Genomic DNA, 17,242 nt, shown 5'->3' with positions numbered 1-17,242 from the left:
TGATGTGGATGCTAATTCACAATAAAGGGAGTGCGGAAAATAGTGGTATTTTGGACTAAACAAAGGGGAGGGGAGAAGGGAAGGGGTAGTAGTGATAGTAGAATGAATTGGACATTATTACCCTCTGTGCATATATGCTTACAGGACCTATATAGCTCTGTGTCATGTACAACCAGATAAATGAGAAGTTATACTCCATTTATATATGACATGTCAAATTCATTCCACTGTCAGGTATAACAAAACAATTAGAACAAATATTTTTAAAAATTAGAACAAATTAAAAAAAAACAACAACCCAGGTATTAAGAAAAAGAAAAAGGTGAGGGTTTGGGGATGTAGCTCAGTAGTTAAACACCCTTGGATTTAATCCCCAGTGTTCCCCCCACCACAAAACAAGGGGATACTGGTACTTTAAGACCCTAGGATATAAGTAAATCATAGGTATAGCTTATATTTTAGATGACTGGCATTAGGTGCTTTTTAGATAGCCAGGTCTCCTCCTCATATCAACATTATTGTCTGCCTGTAGGCTTTTCTCAGTAATTAACAGCATTATTTTCCTGTTCTTGACCTTACAGATCATAAGCACACCACAGAGACTAGCCAGCTCAGGAAGTGTTCTGATTGGGAGCCCGTACACCCCTGCACCAGCAATGGTCACTCAGACTCACATCGCAGAAGCCACTGGCTGGGTCCCCAGGTAAGATGGCACAAGTGACTATTTCTAAGCCCCTTAAAAAAAAAAAGCTCTGACTTTTTATTGCTTCCTTGTCTTCTGTTCTTGTTTTGTTAGTATAATTCTTAAAAACTAATGTTTTTTTAAATCACCAATTTTGGTTTATTTTGTGTCTTATACATAAATTGCCTCTGGCTCAACCTGTTTTAAATAGAGAAAAGCAGTACAATACCTTTAAACTGAATCTTTGGATTTTTTTTTTTAACTCTGAGATAAGACTGTTTTTATTGTTACAACATTTAGCTGCTTTGAAAGTATGAAAATTATATTTTATATTGTTACTAACAGACAATAAAATAGGAGCTATATATTATATGTTGGCTATACTCAGAATTTCTCCTATGAATTCTTATTTCCTTAAAAACCAGAAAAGAAATCAGGGAACCAAAAAAATAAATAAACTAGGGGAAAAAATGCCAAAGATATTAAAAATTTTATTCAGTTTTTACTTAATTCTTTGAAACACAGGGACTTTCAATCAATATCTCTTATGTGTTACTCATTCGCCACTCTTAGTATCAAACCCATATGTTTCATCTTTGCTTATAGGGTAATACAGAGTCTCATCTAGTCACTCTGTTTACTTACATGGTGGCTACTGCACCAGGTGAATTTTAGCAAGCAGACAGCTGAGTCCTTTAAGCTACCTGTATGTTAATATGCATCCATACAGATGCGCGCGCGCGCGCGCGCGCGCGCGCGCACACACACACACACACACACACACACACATCAAAAACAAAAGTATTTTGTAAAACCTCATTTATAGGTCTCTAATGTTCTCCTCCCTAAATATTCATTGAACTCATTTCAATGTAAGACTACTTTGTCATGTCTTGTCCCAAGATTGTTTTTATTTTGTGACCATACTTTTTATATTTGTTAGTTTTTGTCTTTGGATATATTCAGTGTAGAATTAGACAATAATACATAAATTATTCATTAAATAAAGCTGTGCTTATTTATGTGTTGTGTTTATGCTTTTTGTCTTTTTAGTGATAGAAAACGGGCTAGAGAATTTATAGACTCTGATTTTTCAGAAAGGTGAGTATAAGTGTGAATATTTTGTTTAGGATTCCAGTATGAAGAGAGGTTTTTGGTGCCCAGACTTATTTAGTTTAAATAGTGAGGTGTTTTTCTTTATATAATGTTAACGTCCTTTCTTCCTTTTGAGAGTTGAAGTATTCCTTTCTACCAAAGTGAATACTCCACATTACTCTAACATGCCTCAACTTTTAACAAGTTTTATTGAAACTATTTGTAGGTCATAGTACCTTTTTTTTTCCTTTTTGGTTGTTATTGTTGTTGTTACTGGGGATTGAACCCAGGGGCACTTTAGCCCTGAGCTACATCCCCAGTTTTTTATTTGAGACAGTATCTTACTAAGTTGCTGAGGCTGGCTTTGAGCTTGTGATCCTCCTGCCTCTGCCTTCTGAGCTACTAGGATTTTGGGTGTGTGCCACTGAGCCCATCTCATAATACATTCTTATTTGTTTGTAGCGCACTATTTCAAGAATGATGTCACTTTCTTTAGAATATTAGTACAGTAGTTCTCCATTCTGGTTGTTGTACATCAGAATCACTTGTGTCTGTTAAATAAAATATAAATGCCTATCAAATCATTTAACTCCAGGATTAAGAACTCTCAGTTCAGGGGCGGAGTGCTTCAGTCCACAGCACTACAAAATAAAAATAATCAATTTCAAATCATTATTTGAGCCCAAATTCAGTATTTTGGGTAGTTCACTACCCTGAATACCATATTAGTGTTGACCTATTAAGACTCATCATCTCAGAGGCAGTTGAAATCTTTAAGATCATAACTGTTTTAAATGAAATCTTGCCAGCTATGCTTTTTAAATTATTTTTGATTCTAAGTTTTTGTAACTTATTTTTTAAAGGTGCTTTAGTCTTTTTTCTCCTGTTAGATTGTGTGCTCTCAATGTAATAATTTTCTGTCTTCTCTATCCTAATTTGCCATCTATAATTTGCTGTGCATTGAGAAACTAGTTAGCTCCATGTTAGAATTTAATTTAAAATGAAAGTGCATGGCTGGGGTTGTGGCTCAGCAGTAGAGTGCTTGCCTAGCACATTCGAAGCCCTAGGTTTGATCCTCAGCACCACATTAAAAAATAAACAAAATAAAGCTATTGTGTCCAAGTACAACTAAAAAATAAATTAATTAAAAAAAATAAAAATGAAAGTGCAGAGACTCTAAGTGAGGATTGTGGGACTGTTTATGAAGAATATATGCTTTCTAGCAGTCTTTTAGTTCTTCTCCCCCACCCCTTTTTTATCGGGGATTCAACCCAAGGTCTCACGCATGATGTGCAAGTTCTCTACCCCTGAACCTTCAAAAATTTCTTTTTCAACTTTTGAAAAGATTAAGTGGTACCAAGGATTTATCCTGGGGGTGCCTAGCCACTGAGGCACATCCCCAGCCCTTTTTGGTATTTTATTTCGAGACAGGGCCTCGAGAAGTTGTTCAAGGCCTTGCCAAGTTGCCGAGGCTGGTTTTGAACTTATGATCCTCCTGCTTCAGCCTCCTGAGCTGCTGGAATTACAAGTGTGTGCCACTGAGCCCAGCAAAAACTTACTAAAATTTTGAAACAGCGTCTTGCTAAGTTGCAGCAATTGGCCTTGAACTTGTGATCCTCCTGCCTCCCAAGTAGTTTGTGAATGTGCCACCACACCCAGCTCAGTTCTTAACTATTTTAAACTGACAAGATCACTTCCAGGGAACCACTGTATCATATAGAAATATATGGGAAAATGTCTTTTTTCTATCTAATGGAAAGTTCTCTTTCTAACTCACATTGTTATTTATTGATGTTTATACTATTAAAGTATAGGTACAAGTTCTTAGATATGTATTAAGCAGTGTTATAGGCCTTAAAAATGGACTCAACGGTAGAATGAAATCTTAGGCGCTAGGTTCCATCCCTAGTACTGTGCACACACATACACAAAAATGGAACTATTTCCTGGTTAAGAACCTATATACTATAAATAGTATGTTATGGTTTTGATATGAGATGTTCCCCAAAAGCTCCTGTTAATCCAGTAATATTCAGAGATGAAAATGATTAGATTAGGAGAACTGTAACTAAATCAGTTATCCTCATTTGAAGGGTGAACAGTAAGCAAGCATGGCATGGCTAGTAGAGGTGGAGGTGGTCACTAGAATTGCACCCTGAGAAGGTGTATCTTCCCCCTTCCCCCATGTTCTGCTTCCTGACCCTGACATCAATGGAACACCTTTCCTTTGCTGGGTCCTTTCCCCATGATATGCTACCTCATGTGGACCCAGAGCAATGGAGTCAATCTTCTGTGGACTGAAACCTCTGAAACCATGAGCCCCAAGTAAACTTTCCCTCCTGTGAGGTGTTCTTGTCCAGTATTTTGGTCATAGGGATGAAAAGCAAACTAAAATACAGTATAAAAAAACATGATTCTTGCCAGCCATGGTTGTGCACATTTGTAATCCTCAGCTTGAGAGGCTGAGGCAGGAGGCTCATGAGTTCAAAGCCAGCCTCAGCAACTTAGCGAGGCCCTAAGCAACTTAGTGAGTGTCTCAAAAAATATATATTAAAAAGGATTGGGGATGTGGCTCAGTGGTTAAGTGCCCTTGGGCTCAATTCCTGCTACCAAACAAACAAATACCAAGATCTCTTCATTTTCCTTCATAAGAGAGAAGTGTAAAGATTACATATTAAAATGCTAGGTTAATTTTACTAGGGTGTTGGGGTTGTGGCTCAGTGGTAGAGTGCTTGCCTTGCACGTGCGAGGTTCTGGGTTTGATCCTCAGCACCACATAAAAATAAAATAAAAGGTATTATGTCCAACTACAACTAAAAAATATTTTTAAAAATTATTAGGACAGATTTACTTATTCAACATGCTTGGGACCAGAGTGTTTCAGAATTTGGAGTTTTTCAAATTTCATGGTTTTGCCTGGTTTTGCCTGGTTAAGCATCCCTAATCCAAAATCCAGAATGCTCCAAAATAAAGAACTTTTTAAGTTTCATATCAACACTCAAGAATTTCACATTTTGGAATATTTGGGATTTGGGAGGGTTTTGGAACTTGGATTTTGAAATTAGGGATGCTTGGCTTTTATAGCCATTGATCAACTTTCCCTTTTCTCTGTTTAATTCAATTACTTTTTTTCTTAGTGTTTATTTTTTAAAAAACTTTTTATTTAAAAAAATATTGTGATTAAATCCAGTAATGCTCTACCACTGAGCTACATCCCCAGCCCTTTTTATTTTAAGACAGGGTCTCACTCTATTGCCAAGGCTGTCTCTAACTGGGATCTATCTGCCTCAGCTTCCTGAGTAGCAGTGGTTACAAATGTGCACCGCCACACTAGACTCTTCTTATTTTTTAGTATAACTTGCTGTATTATATCTCACCCTCACTTCTAGTCCACCAAAACAATTGCTAAATGTGTTTTTTCCCTCAAATCTTGTCCAAAATAAGTATAAGATTTAGTGCAGTGGTGTTTTATTCCTCCTTTGTCTCCTTTTTTCCCCCCTCTTGTTGCTGGGGCTTAAACCTAGAGTCTTGTACATGATAGGCAAGCACTCTACCATTGAGCTACATTCCCAGCCCCTTCATTTAATCTTTTTTTTTAAACATCAAGAATCTTTTTTATATATAACTTTATTTTGTTTATTTAATTTGTTTACGTGGTACTGAAAATCGAACCCAGTGCCTCACACATGCTAGGCAAGCGCTCTACCACTGAGCCACAACCCCAGCCCCTCATTTAATCTTAATTATCTTTTTTTGTCCTGATGGAGCACAGTAAAAGTGTTGTTTATATATAATAAACTAATAATCCATAATAAACTAATACAATTTAAATAAGCTATATAGTCAAAATCAATATGATGAAAACCCATGCTCTGCTTCAGTGGTGTTTATCAAGTCAGTTCACTCATTAAACAAATGTATTTTGAGTATCTGCAAGTTGTTGGTGTGTTCTAGATATTAGGGATAATAACAAGCAAGACAGAGAAATCCCTTCACTTAAGGAACTCACTGGGAGGAAGCAGTAAACAAATAAAATAATTTTAGATGTAATACATATTATGCAAGAAAAAAAAGAGTAGCTTGGTATGGTAGTGCATACCTATAATCCCAGCAGGAGGGTCACAAGTTTGAGGTTAGCCGAGCAACTTAGACCCTGTTTCAAAACTAAAAAGGGGGAACCTGAGTATGTTAGCTCTGTGGTAGAGTGCCCCTGGGTTTAATTGCTAGTACTGGGAATAAAAAGCATGGGGGAGTGATTTGTAGAGAGTGTTGCAAGGGTTGCAGCTACTTTCAAAAATGTCTAAGGAGATCTTAGAGTGCAAAGAAACCAAGAAGGTAAATAGCCAGCAGTCAGTGGCGGAGCAGGGATTCTGAGCCAAGGGAATGGAAAATGCAGAGCCTCTAAGGGAGGAGGTGTGATACATTGGGTGCACCGTAGACTGGAGAGAGAAGGAGAATGGTGGTGTGAGCTGAGGATGGAGAGGCAGGTGGGCTTCAGGTCATTAAAGGCCTTGTGTTTCATTCTGAGGAACGTTTTAAGCAGGGATATCTTATGATTTAATTTACACTGGTTGCAAGTAACTAATGAATTCTAAGGAAACAGTGGAAGTCAAAAGACTATTTCAGGGACACTGGCTTGGCAGTGGAGATGAAAAAAGTGGATAGATTTGGAGGTAGAGCCAGAGGGATTTATTGATCGATTGAAGGAAAAGGGAAATGAAAGATGGCTCTTGATTTTCTTTTACTTGAACATTGATGTTATTTCCATTTATAGCAGTTAGGGATAGGTTTGTGGAAAGAATTGAGTTTTGTTTTAGACATAGGAAGTCAGGGAGACTTACTAGTTACCAAAGTGGTAGTGTCATTAGCATAGAAGTGGTCATGGGCTTGGATGACATAATCCAGGGAGGGAGATAGTGAAGGTCTATAATGGAAAAGTACTCATTTCCTATTTCCATCCCCACCCCACATTTCATATCACTAAAGGTGATTCTTTGTTTGCTAGATTAAGTCAGGTTTTAACTTTATAACATTACTGAACTTTTTTTTTTTTTAATTTAAACATTCTGGTTGACTCCTTTTAATTAGGAATGAGGCCTAGGGATATTGCTCAATGGTAGAATCTTAGCATGTACAAGGTCTTGAGTTTCATCCCCAACACTCAGAAAAAAAGAAGAAATGAAAATTTTTTTAATATATTTTTTTTAGTTGCATACAATAACCTTTATTCATTCATTCATTTATTTATTTTTATGTGGTGCTGAGTTTCGAACCCAGGGCCTTGCACATGTAAGGCAAGTGCTCTACTGCTGAGCCATAACTCCAGCCCCTGAAATTTTTTTATATATTATGTATAATTTCTCTCTCTCTCTCTCTCTCTCTTTTTTTTTTTTTTTTTTTTTTTTTTGGTGGTGCTGGGCATTAAACTCAGTGCCTTATGCATGCAAGGCAAACACTGTACCAACTGAGCTTTATCCCCAGCCCTAATTTCTTTTGTTATCTAATTTTTTTTAAGTTGTTGATAGAAACTTTGTTTTACGTATTTATTTATATGCAGTGCTGAGAATCGAACCTAGTGCCTTCCACATGCTAGGCAAGCACTCTACCACTGAGCACAGCCCCAGCCCTACTATGTATAATTTCTCATTGAAATGGAATGTATATGTTGCAACTTAACCCTGGACTGCAGTAAGTCATATTAAGTAGGTTACTTTTGTAACCTGTTATTGGTAGAATATGAAAACAACAACAAAAACAAACAAACAAACAAAAGTGATTTGTGGATTTTAGATAAGTGTCTGAAAGATAAATATTTTTTATTCCTTGGGTATTATAAATTGGAATACTTCAAGTTACTGATGTAACATGCTTTTCACACTACTGTGTGTTAGTGGTTTTATTTTCTTCCTTTTAGTTCATCAATTTGGTTTTATTTGGTAAAGGATGCTTCCTCCCAGTTCATTTATTTGGCTTATGAACTAATAAGATATCACAGTGTTCTCATCTAGTGTCATATGTTTAGTGTCATTTAGAAAGAAAGGGTCTTGCTGCTTCAAAGAGCTCAGGTTCTAAGAAAATGTGTAATCCCATCTACTTAAGGAAACTTTCAGTTTAAGATGAGGGACTGAATATTCATGTTTTCTCCCTCTTCCTAATATCATACTGAAATTATAGTGTTAAAAAGAAAGGAAATATATGTCTAGAGGTACTATCAAAAGTGGTGGGATATAGATTTTCCAATTCCAAGATAGACTCTGATATGGGTATAGTGAGTGATAAATGAAAATACAGAAATGTACACCCCAGAATAGGCAAAGAAGTAAAAATGCATTGGAGACAGGAGCCATTCTTCCTTGTATTGTCATGGAGAGGCTCCAGTCTTAGGACTGATGACTATAAAGGCAAGAATGAATGTTGGAGGGATCACAGCAGTAAAATAAAGATTATCTAACAGTATAGCTGGACCAGCACTCTAAAACCCCTTGAAGCTCTCATCCTGTCTCCACATACATAGCAATCATACCCAAACCATTTTGTTCCCCAGACTAGAACTTGGAGAATTGGTTGCAAGGAAACAGAACTGCCTGCCAGTAATGGTTTGAGTCTTAAATGTCCCCCAAAACTTACACTCTAAAGACTTGGACACCAGCCTGTGGTGCTGTGGAGATGGTGAATGTTTAAGAGGTGGGTCCTAATGGAAGGAAGTGAGCTCACTGGAAGTGTGTCTGGCTACTTCCTGGTGAGCAGCTGTGTTCCACCACTCACTCCGCACCATGATGTTCTGCCTCATCATATACCTAAAGCAACAGGACCAAGCGCCCCTGGGTTGTTTGAAGCCTCTGAAACCATGAGCCAAAATAAATCTCTCTGCCTTTAAGTTGATTGTCTAAGGTATTTTGTCACAATAATGGAGAGGTAACTAATATATATAACCTCAGTTGAGTTTAAGGATTTTTTTCCCCAGTACTAGGAGTCAAACCCAGGGCCTTGCCCATGCAAGATGAGAACTGTGCTACTAATCACCGGCCATTTTTTGAGACAGAGTCATACTAAGTTTCCTAGGCTGACCTCAAACTTGCTATCCTTCTACCTTGACCTCCTGAGTGGCTGGTATTACTGGCATACACAATCATGCCTGGTGAGTTTAAAGATCTTAGTATGCCCTCCAGAATAATCTTTCCTCATTCTGGCTTTTGTGTCTGTGGGGAAAAGATGACTAAGCTGCTTAACAGCAGTACTACCTGCCATTAACCTCTTTGGCTACCATGGCCCACCCATATACACAGACATGGTATATGGGAAGTGAGCTTTCTGCATGTGGGGAGAACCTTCTTGGGAACAGAGACATAAACACAAGAAACCCATGTACACTGGACATTTTGGTGCACACCTGTAATCCCAGTGATGCTGGAGGCTGAGCAGGATTGCAGGTTTAAGGCCAGTCTCAGCAATGGAGTCAGACCCAGTCTCAAAATAAAATAAAGAGCTGGAGATGTAGCTTAGTGGTAGAGTGCCTCTGTTCAGTCTCCAATACTGCAAAAAATAAACACCTGAACCCAACATTCATAAACATGAAAGGACAAGACACTTTTGGAAAACTATCATGAAGGACAAAGAACAAGGTAAATAATCAGAAGTCCCAAATGAATAGGAAATAGTAATATTCCTGTTAGCAGAGAAGAACAATAAAAAGAGAGTTCTAATTATCATCCTTTGAGAAGTCTGAAGTTTCCTAAGAGATAATATCCATAAAACAAAAATAGCAAATATAAAAAAGGAGCAATGAAAATTCTCAGAAGTTTAAAACGCGATTGCTTAAAATTTTTTTTCAAAAAGATTGAAACATGATTAACAGTAACAAAAGTTAAAGGAAAACTTGGCCGTAGCCTAGTGTTACTGCCAAGAATAGCCCAAAAGACTGAATGAAATACAGAATTATCTGTTTGAAGCCATCAGAAAGTTACTGAGGTGGTAAGAACAAGAGAGGCCAAAACTAGAGAAGAGAAAAATTTAGGAAGGTGAGCAACTTCCCCAGTAGCTTTTAGATATGGAGTTCTTGGCTGTTTGTGGGCAGGAGGCTGAGAATCTAGGTTTTTGTATGAAATAAAGGAGAAAAACTAAATAATCAGTAGATACAGATAAAACCATATAAGATATGGTTAATCAACTGTACATTGTTGTTATTGGTAAACTAGTAATAGAAGAGAACTTAATATATTAAGACAATTGACAAAAATGGCAGCAAACAGCACATGTAGGGGTGACATCAAAAGCTTTCAACTTGAGATATAAGAAACAAGGAGGATCCCTGTTTTCACCCCTTTTATTCAGTACTGTATTACTATTTAATGTCTTAATCCAAGAAACAAAACTGCCAGTGTTTGTGGATGATCTGATGGTGTGCCCAGGAATAAACCAAAAGAATATGCAAACTGAGTTGAAGTCAATTTAGCAAGGTTACTAGATACAAAGTCAATGGAAAAAACCAATGGAGAACTTCTTTATTCCAGCAATGAATAGAAATATCTAGTAAAAAATACAAAAAAGTGCATTAACCATCAGAAAAATGCAAGCAAAACTACAATGTAAGTAAAACTACATCCACCAGAATGACTACAGTGAAAAACTAAACACCATGAAGTTTGGCAGGGCTATGAAGAACCTAGACTGCTCATACACTACTGATAGCAGCATAAGTTCACTCATTTTTGGCATTGGCTGTATTTGTTAAAGCTGAGCATGCATACAGCCTGGGACACATCAATTCTGTTTGCAAGTATATACAAACAGAAGTTGATGTACATATTCATCAAAAACTTATCCAGGAAAGTTTTATAGAGACACTATTCATAATAGCCTCCATGGTTCAAATCCAAGTCATGGCTCCAAAGTAATTAAATTAAACTAATTTAATTAATATTTTAAAGAACATAATAGCCACAACTAGAAAGAAGTCAACAGCCATCTGCAGAATGGGTGAATGAAGTGCGTTCTATTCATACACTGGAGTAAATGAACTGCAGCCGTGTGAAGAATATGAATAAATCACTCAAAGATAGTTTTGAGAGTTGGGGTTGTGGCTTAGTGGTAGATGATTCACCTAGCACGTGTGAGTCACTGGGTTCGATCCTCAGCACCACATAAAATTAAAAAAATAAAAGTATTGTGTCCATCTATAACTAAAAAGTTATTATTATTATTTTTATATTTATTTTTTAGTTGTGGGTAGCCACAATACCTTTATTTATTTTTATGTGGTGCTGAGGATGGAACCCATTGCCTCACGCGCAATAGGCAAGCACTCTATCACTGAGCCACAACCTCAACCCTAAAAAGTTATTGTTAAAAGAAGATAGGTTTGAATCAGGCACAGAAGAGCACATATAAAAAGTATATATATAAAGTTCAAGACATGTAAAAGTAATGATGGATATGGTGGTTGTGGATATCTTTTAGGTGGGGCTCGGGATGGTAATAACTAGGAAGGTACTTAACATGGTTTGCTGAGATCTTTCTTATGTGGGTTGTGCTTTAATAAAAATTTACATTTAAAAACCCAAGCCTAGGGGCTGGGGTTGTGGCTCAGGGAAAGAGCGCTCACTTTGCACGTACAGGGTCATGGGTTCAATCCTCAGCACCACATAAAAATAAATAAACGAAATAGAGCTATTGTGTCCAACTACAACTAAAAAAATAAATAAGGGCTGGGGCTGTGGCTTAGTGGTAGAGTGCTTGCTTTGCACACATGAGGTACTGGGTTCGATCGTCAGCACCACATAAAAATATATAAAGATTTTGTGCCTATCTACAATTAAGAATGAATGAATGAATGAATGAATATTTAAAAAAAAAAAACCCAAGCCTCGCATTCTTGAGGGTACCACCAAAACAAGCAAGCGAGCAAAAGCTCCAGAAGAGCTAACGACGGCCTTTAGGTAACTGAACAGTCCTGTAAGTCTCTGGAAGGTGGAAGATGACTACGTAAGAAAAGGAAAGCTGTCCTCCCATGCTGTAAGCTTTTGTAGACTAATTCAAGTTAATTATGAATAGTTCCCAAAGCACTGTTTTCAACCCTATCAAATAAAAAAAAGAAGAAATTACTGTTAACGAAACTGTAAGTAAAAACTTACTTCCTTAGGTCTAAGTTGTTTTTAAAAAGTCTGAGGTCCTAACTATAGAAAAGAGAAACAGGCTGGAGGTGTACTTGAGTTATAGAGATTTGCTTCACATGTGCAAGGCCTTGAGTTTGATTCCCAGCATGGTGAAAAGAAAGGGGAAGGGAAAAGGAAGGAAGTTTTAAAGAAAATAAGGAATAAATTTTAAAAAGAAAAGGAGAAGCAAAAGGAGAGTGATCCTAAGCAGTAATACCCAAGTGTGGTCTGGGCCCCAGTGCTAGTCTGGAATGGGTGAGTTTCTGGTAACTTGAGAATCTGGCATGGAGGTTCCTACGCCTTTACAGCAGTTTGATGTTGCTCTTAGCACACGGTGGCTCATGCAGGCTCACGCAACAATTGGAGTCCTGTCAGACTAAGGGTGTAGGTCATCTGTGGCACAGCCGCATGCTGGTCCTGCATGGGAAGACTGTTAAAACAGTGACTGTTTTTAACAGCTTTGAGGAGGTACAGTTCATATGCTATGAATGTCAATGTTCATCCATTGACAATGTACAGTTCAGTCAAAGAATTGCACAACCTTTACTGCCAGTTCACCACCAGGAAAGAAATACTGCACCAGCACTCCCCAGTCCCTCATCCCTCCCAGTCTTAGGTGACCGCTGATCGACCTTCTTCTCTATAGATTTACCTATTCTGAATATTTCATATAAATGGAAATGTACATTATGTGGACCCTTGTGAGTGTCTTCTTTCATTTAGCATTTTTTTAAGGTTCGTCTGTGTTGTGGCATGTATTGGTTCTTTATTCCTTATTCCGGAATAATATTCATTCTACTACCTGAATATACTGTATTTTATTTGTTTATTGATAAACATTTTAAGTTGTTTCCTGTTTGTTTGTTTTGGGGGGTGTGCACTAGAGATTGAACCCAGGGCTACTTAACCACTGAGCCACATCCCAGTCACTTCTCACTAAGATGCTGAGGCTGAGGCTGGCTTTGAACTTGCAGTCCTCCTGAGCTGCTGAGATTTTAGGCATGCGACACCATACCCAGCTCTTTTCTTTTTTGCCTGTGATGTATGATGCTGCTGTGAATGTTTTTTAGCCAGTGCTCTTATGGAAATATGGAGAATTGCTTGCGTTTCTCTTAGGTATCTAACTAGGAGTGGAACTGATGGATCATATGGTTACTTTTTGTTTAACCTTTTGAATAATTACCAGGCTGTTTTCCAAAGTGGCTGCCCCATTATACATCCTTACCAGCAGTGTAAGGTTTCTAATTTTTATATATCTGTACTAACATTTCTTAGATTTTTTTTTTCTTTTTTGGCATAGTGCTGGCAGTTGCACTCAGGCCCTCACACACGCTAGCGAAGTACTCTGTCGCTGAGCCATATCCACAGCCCCTACACCTTTTCTTATTTTTTGGTGGGTGGGATACTGGGGATTAAACTCATGGGCACTTGACCACATCCCCAGCCCTATTTTGTGTTTTATTTAGAGACAGGGTCTCACTGAGTTGCTTGGCGCCTCACTTTTGCTGAGGCTGGCTGAGCCTCCTGCCTCAGCCTTCCAAGCCGCTGGGATTACAGGTGTGCACCACCATTCCTGGCTCTTTGATCCATTTTCAGTTATTTTTTTATAGCATGTTACATTTTAGGATCAATTTGTTAAATCTAAGCCAAAAACATTGAAAATCTATAAAGAAAAAAATAGATATTATTTGACATTACTTTATTTTCAGTCACTTACTTTTTTAAACAAATCTATTATTAAGTTTATTTAAAATTATTAGCTAAGTTTAAAAAGTAAACCTTTTTTCTTTTATTTATTTATTTTTGTTTTTATTTTTTATTTTTTTGGTGCTTGGGATTGAATTTAGGACCTCGTGCATGTTGGGCAAACGTTCTACCACAGAACAGCACCTTGTTTTCTAGTGTTCTTTTGATAATATCCATCCTAATGAGTGTGAAGCATTATCTCATTGTGGTTTTGATTTGCACTTCTCTTTGAGCATATTTCCATGTGCCTGTTGGCTGTTTGTACTGCTTTGGAGAGATGACTTTTCAAGTCCTTTGCCATTTTTTAACTGGGTTGCTTTTGTTGTTGTTGATTTGCAGGAGTTCTTCATATAGCATTTTAATAGAAACATGGTTTACTTAACTTTCAAAGAAGTGTCTTACTGAATTGGTTGAACAACCAGATTTCCTGTTTGCTGTAGGTGTTGATTATCCTAGCCTACTTTGTTGAATTTTTATATAGATATTGATTGACTTTTGGTATGATGCTCTATCAGCCTTCCAGTGAGTACATTTAATTTTTTGATTCTGCTATTATTGATCACAAAGCTTCAGTTTTGTATTGCTTATAAAAATTCCATTAGTTCTTGAAGGGGAAGAGTCACCTATTATGTGCTGTGTGTTTTAGGCATGGTGTGTTATTTAATCCTCACAACAACCTGCCAGACGGATATTTGTATTGCAGTTTTTAGAATGGAACACTATATGTTTCCTTCAAGTTCATTATCAATGAACTCGATAATGAACTAACTCTATGACACTCTTATGTAGGCTTGTATCTGTGTTTCAAGAGTATGATCATCAGCATTTAGTAGCTATTAAAAATCTAGTTAGTCATTTAAATAAATGTTATCTGTATATGACAACAGAGGGCAAACCAAATAAGTGATTACTGAGAACTACCCTGTGATTATCTTAATGCTGGCTTAAAAAAAAAAAAAAGACCTAAAATTAGATGAAAAACAACCCTGTTTCATTCCTGGCTTTTAAAAAGCATATAACCACCAAGTTGAGAATTTATTTTCTTTTGTAAGCCATTATCTACTTTTTAGCTTGAATATAAAGCCTCATACACAACATTTTCTTTCAAAATAACTCCTGAATTTGTTTTTAGCAGTCTTTATTTACTTTTGCACTTGTACTAATTATATAAATTAGTGTATGAAAAGCCATTGGTTATCTAAATATGCCAAATTCTAGTTGCAAATCGACATAGAGGAGGCTTTGCATAGAAATGTATTTTATTGGTGGTGTGCTCTTCCATTGATAGGTATAGGAGGTATAGTTACTCTTCATGACATGACTATCACTGATAATTAATGCCTGTCATTGTGGGTTGCATTTAAAGTACATTTGTCACTTCTTTTAAATAATACTTTCCCTCATCTATGGCTTGGTTTCCTGGAGGTATGGTCCTTGTAGAAACCTGGAATAAATGCTTGCTCCCTTTTTATTGATTAGTATTCAAGATGATGAACTTGTTTCCATCTTCTTCCAAAGGTCTTCTGTTTTAAAAAGACACCTAGAAGTTCATGAATTTAAACAATTTGTGGTGGGTTTGTACATTGCAATTATTATAACTATCGAAACTTAAATTGTCTGGCTTTGGTCAGGGGGCCAGTTGACTCTTAAGTTCTTTTGACATGACTGTAATAGTCTTGAATACCTTGTTGTTTGGTATGACTAAGATGTTCCAAGTTCATCTTGAATTTTTCCTTCCCTAAACATGGAAGCACCCGTTTCTCTGAGAAACCCTAATTTCTTTAAATGAGAATGTATGTCACACTTCAGTTTGGGATATCGTGGTGATCATTGCTACTAGGTTGCTAATTTTTTCTAGTCCTTTTAAATGGATGGATCTGAGACATATACATACCAAGATACAGTATTTCATGGGTTCATATTCATTCAAATCTTATATGGTCTGAAAGTCCTGGTTTTTAAAGACGTTGGCATGAAAGGGATGGTAGAAGTAAAGTAAATGATGGTTATGCATTGGTTTTATTCTGTATTACATGCTCAACGCACCTAAATAATTCTACTGATATGACCACTAATGTGATTATTGAGAACATTAGTTTCATTTTGGTTTTTGTTTGGTTTTGTTTGTTAGGGATTTAACCAAGGGCCTTGTGGATGCTAGGCAAGAGCTCATTACTATGGAACTGCATCCCCATCCCCAGTTTCTTTTTATATACATTCTCCTCATTTTTCTCCACTTTTAAAGTAACTGTAACTATCTACTGTGGATCACAAACTCATTTAGATACTGTATTCTGTCCCTCTGAGCCCTCAGTTTTTCCATGTGTACAGGTGGCTGTATATTTAATACTCACTACCAGGTCTCATGTCAGAGCCCTAGTGTCCAAAACTTGTCCTCTAGTGGTTTCCTCAGAAGGGGCTGGTATGCAGGTGATCCCTGAAGTTGTACCTCTTATCATTGAATGAAAGTCAGTGAATGTAAAGTTCTTGACTCATACTTTCTTTGTTTCTTAAATATGTTTATTTCCTTCTGGTATGTACCTTCTATTGAAAAAGCTGATGCCCTTTTCTTCTAGATGTCCAAAGTGTTCTACTTTACTGGAGTGATTTGGTATTTGTCATTCTAGGTTGATATTCTCATTTTTCAAAATCTCATGAATTACAGCATTCACTATTTATTATTCCCTTAAAACAGGTATGGATGTGACAATATTTATTGTTTTCTTCTTGAACCATATATGCTAGATTGTTCCAACACCTCTAGTCCTCATTGTGGGGCCCATGTACTCAGCTGGTATTTGAGAGGACAGAACTCCTCCTCAGTTCAACTGAGGCCCTAAAATTCGCAGCTGTGCTTCTAGTAAACTCTTTTGGCTATTATGAAGTTATCCTGTTCTCAGGTCCACTATATAGGGCCCCACCAAATATTTCTTTTTCTACTCAGACACTGATATGTAAGCCTTTTGGCTAAAAACCAAAAGGGTTTGTATTCCTGTCTATAGGAGCTTTTTGTTTCCTCATTTTGTTGTATTTTTGACAGTAGGTGTTCAGTTTTGCTATATAGTTGTGGTGTTTGTTTTTATGTCTCCCATAAGCTGTAGGCTCATATATTCAGCTACCTATTAAGTATATCCATTCGGAGCTGGGCACTATGGTACAGGCCTGTAATGCCAGTGGCTCAGTAGGCTGAGACAGGAGGATCACAAGTTCAAAGCCAGCCTCAGCCTCAGCAACAGCAAGCAACTCAGTGAGACCCCGTTTCTCAGTAAAATACAAAATAGGTCTACGGATGTTGCTCAGTGGTCGAGTGCCCCTGAGTTCAATCCCTGGTACTTCCCTCCTCCAAAAATATACATATACATCCATTCATATGTTATATAGGCTAATTAAACTCAACATCATTGCCCAGTGGAAATATAATGCTGACACCTTTCTGAGAGCTAATTTAAAAAGTAAAAAGTGGATATAGCTTAGTGGTATAGTTTCCTGCCTAGCATGTGCAAGTTCTGGGTTCAGTTTACCATAAAAATACCAAAGAAACACATGAAATTCATTGTAATGCAGGTTG

General features: G+C 37.2%; 1 protein-coding gene across 23 annotated transcripts in view; it reads left to right on the top strand.

The window, feature by feature from the left end:
- TFDP2 (transcription factor Dp-2) overlaps window positions 1–17,242 on the top strand; it is a 176,120-nt gene that overhangs the window by 130,047 nt on the left and 28,831 nt on the right. For 18 of the 23 annotated variants that reach the window (XR_014022999.1, XM_081301697.1, XM_081301696.1 and 15 more), the window contains 2 exons: window positions 582–703; window positions 1,736–1,783. Coding sequence is in view for 22 of the 23 variants with exons in the window: in XM_081301697.1 (XP_081157823.1) it covers window positions 582–703; window positions 1,736–1,783 (170 nt within the window). In the remaining variant the exon portion in view is untranslated. The remainder of the gene's footprint in view (window positions 1–581; window positions 704–1,735; window positions 1,784–17,242) is intronic. The other 5 variants (XM_081301684.1, XM_081301683.1, XM_081301703.1 and 2 more) reach the window with 1 other exon arrangement.

This window comes from Spermophilus citellus, assembly GCF_964194105.1.
Source record: "Spermophilus citellus genome assembly, chromosome: 7".
Lineage (NCBI taxonomy): Eukaryota > Metazoa > Chordata > Mammalia > Rodentia > Sciuridae > Spermophilus > Spermophilus citellus.
This window is presented reverse-complemented; position numbering and strand designations above follow the sequence as displayed.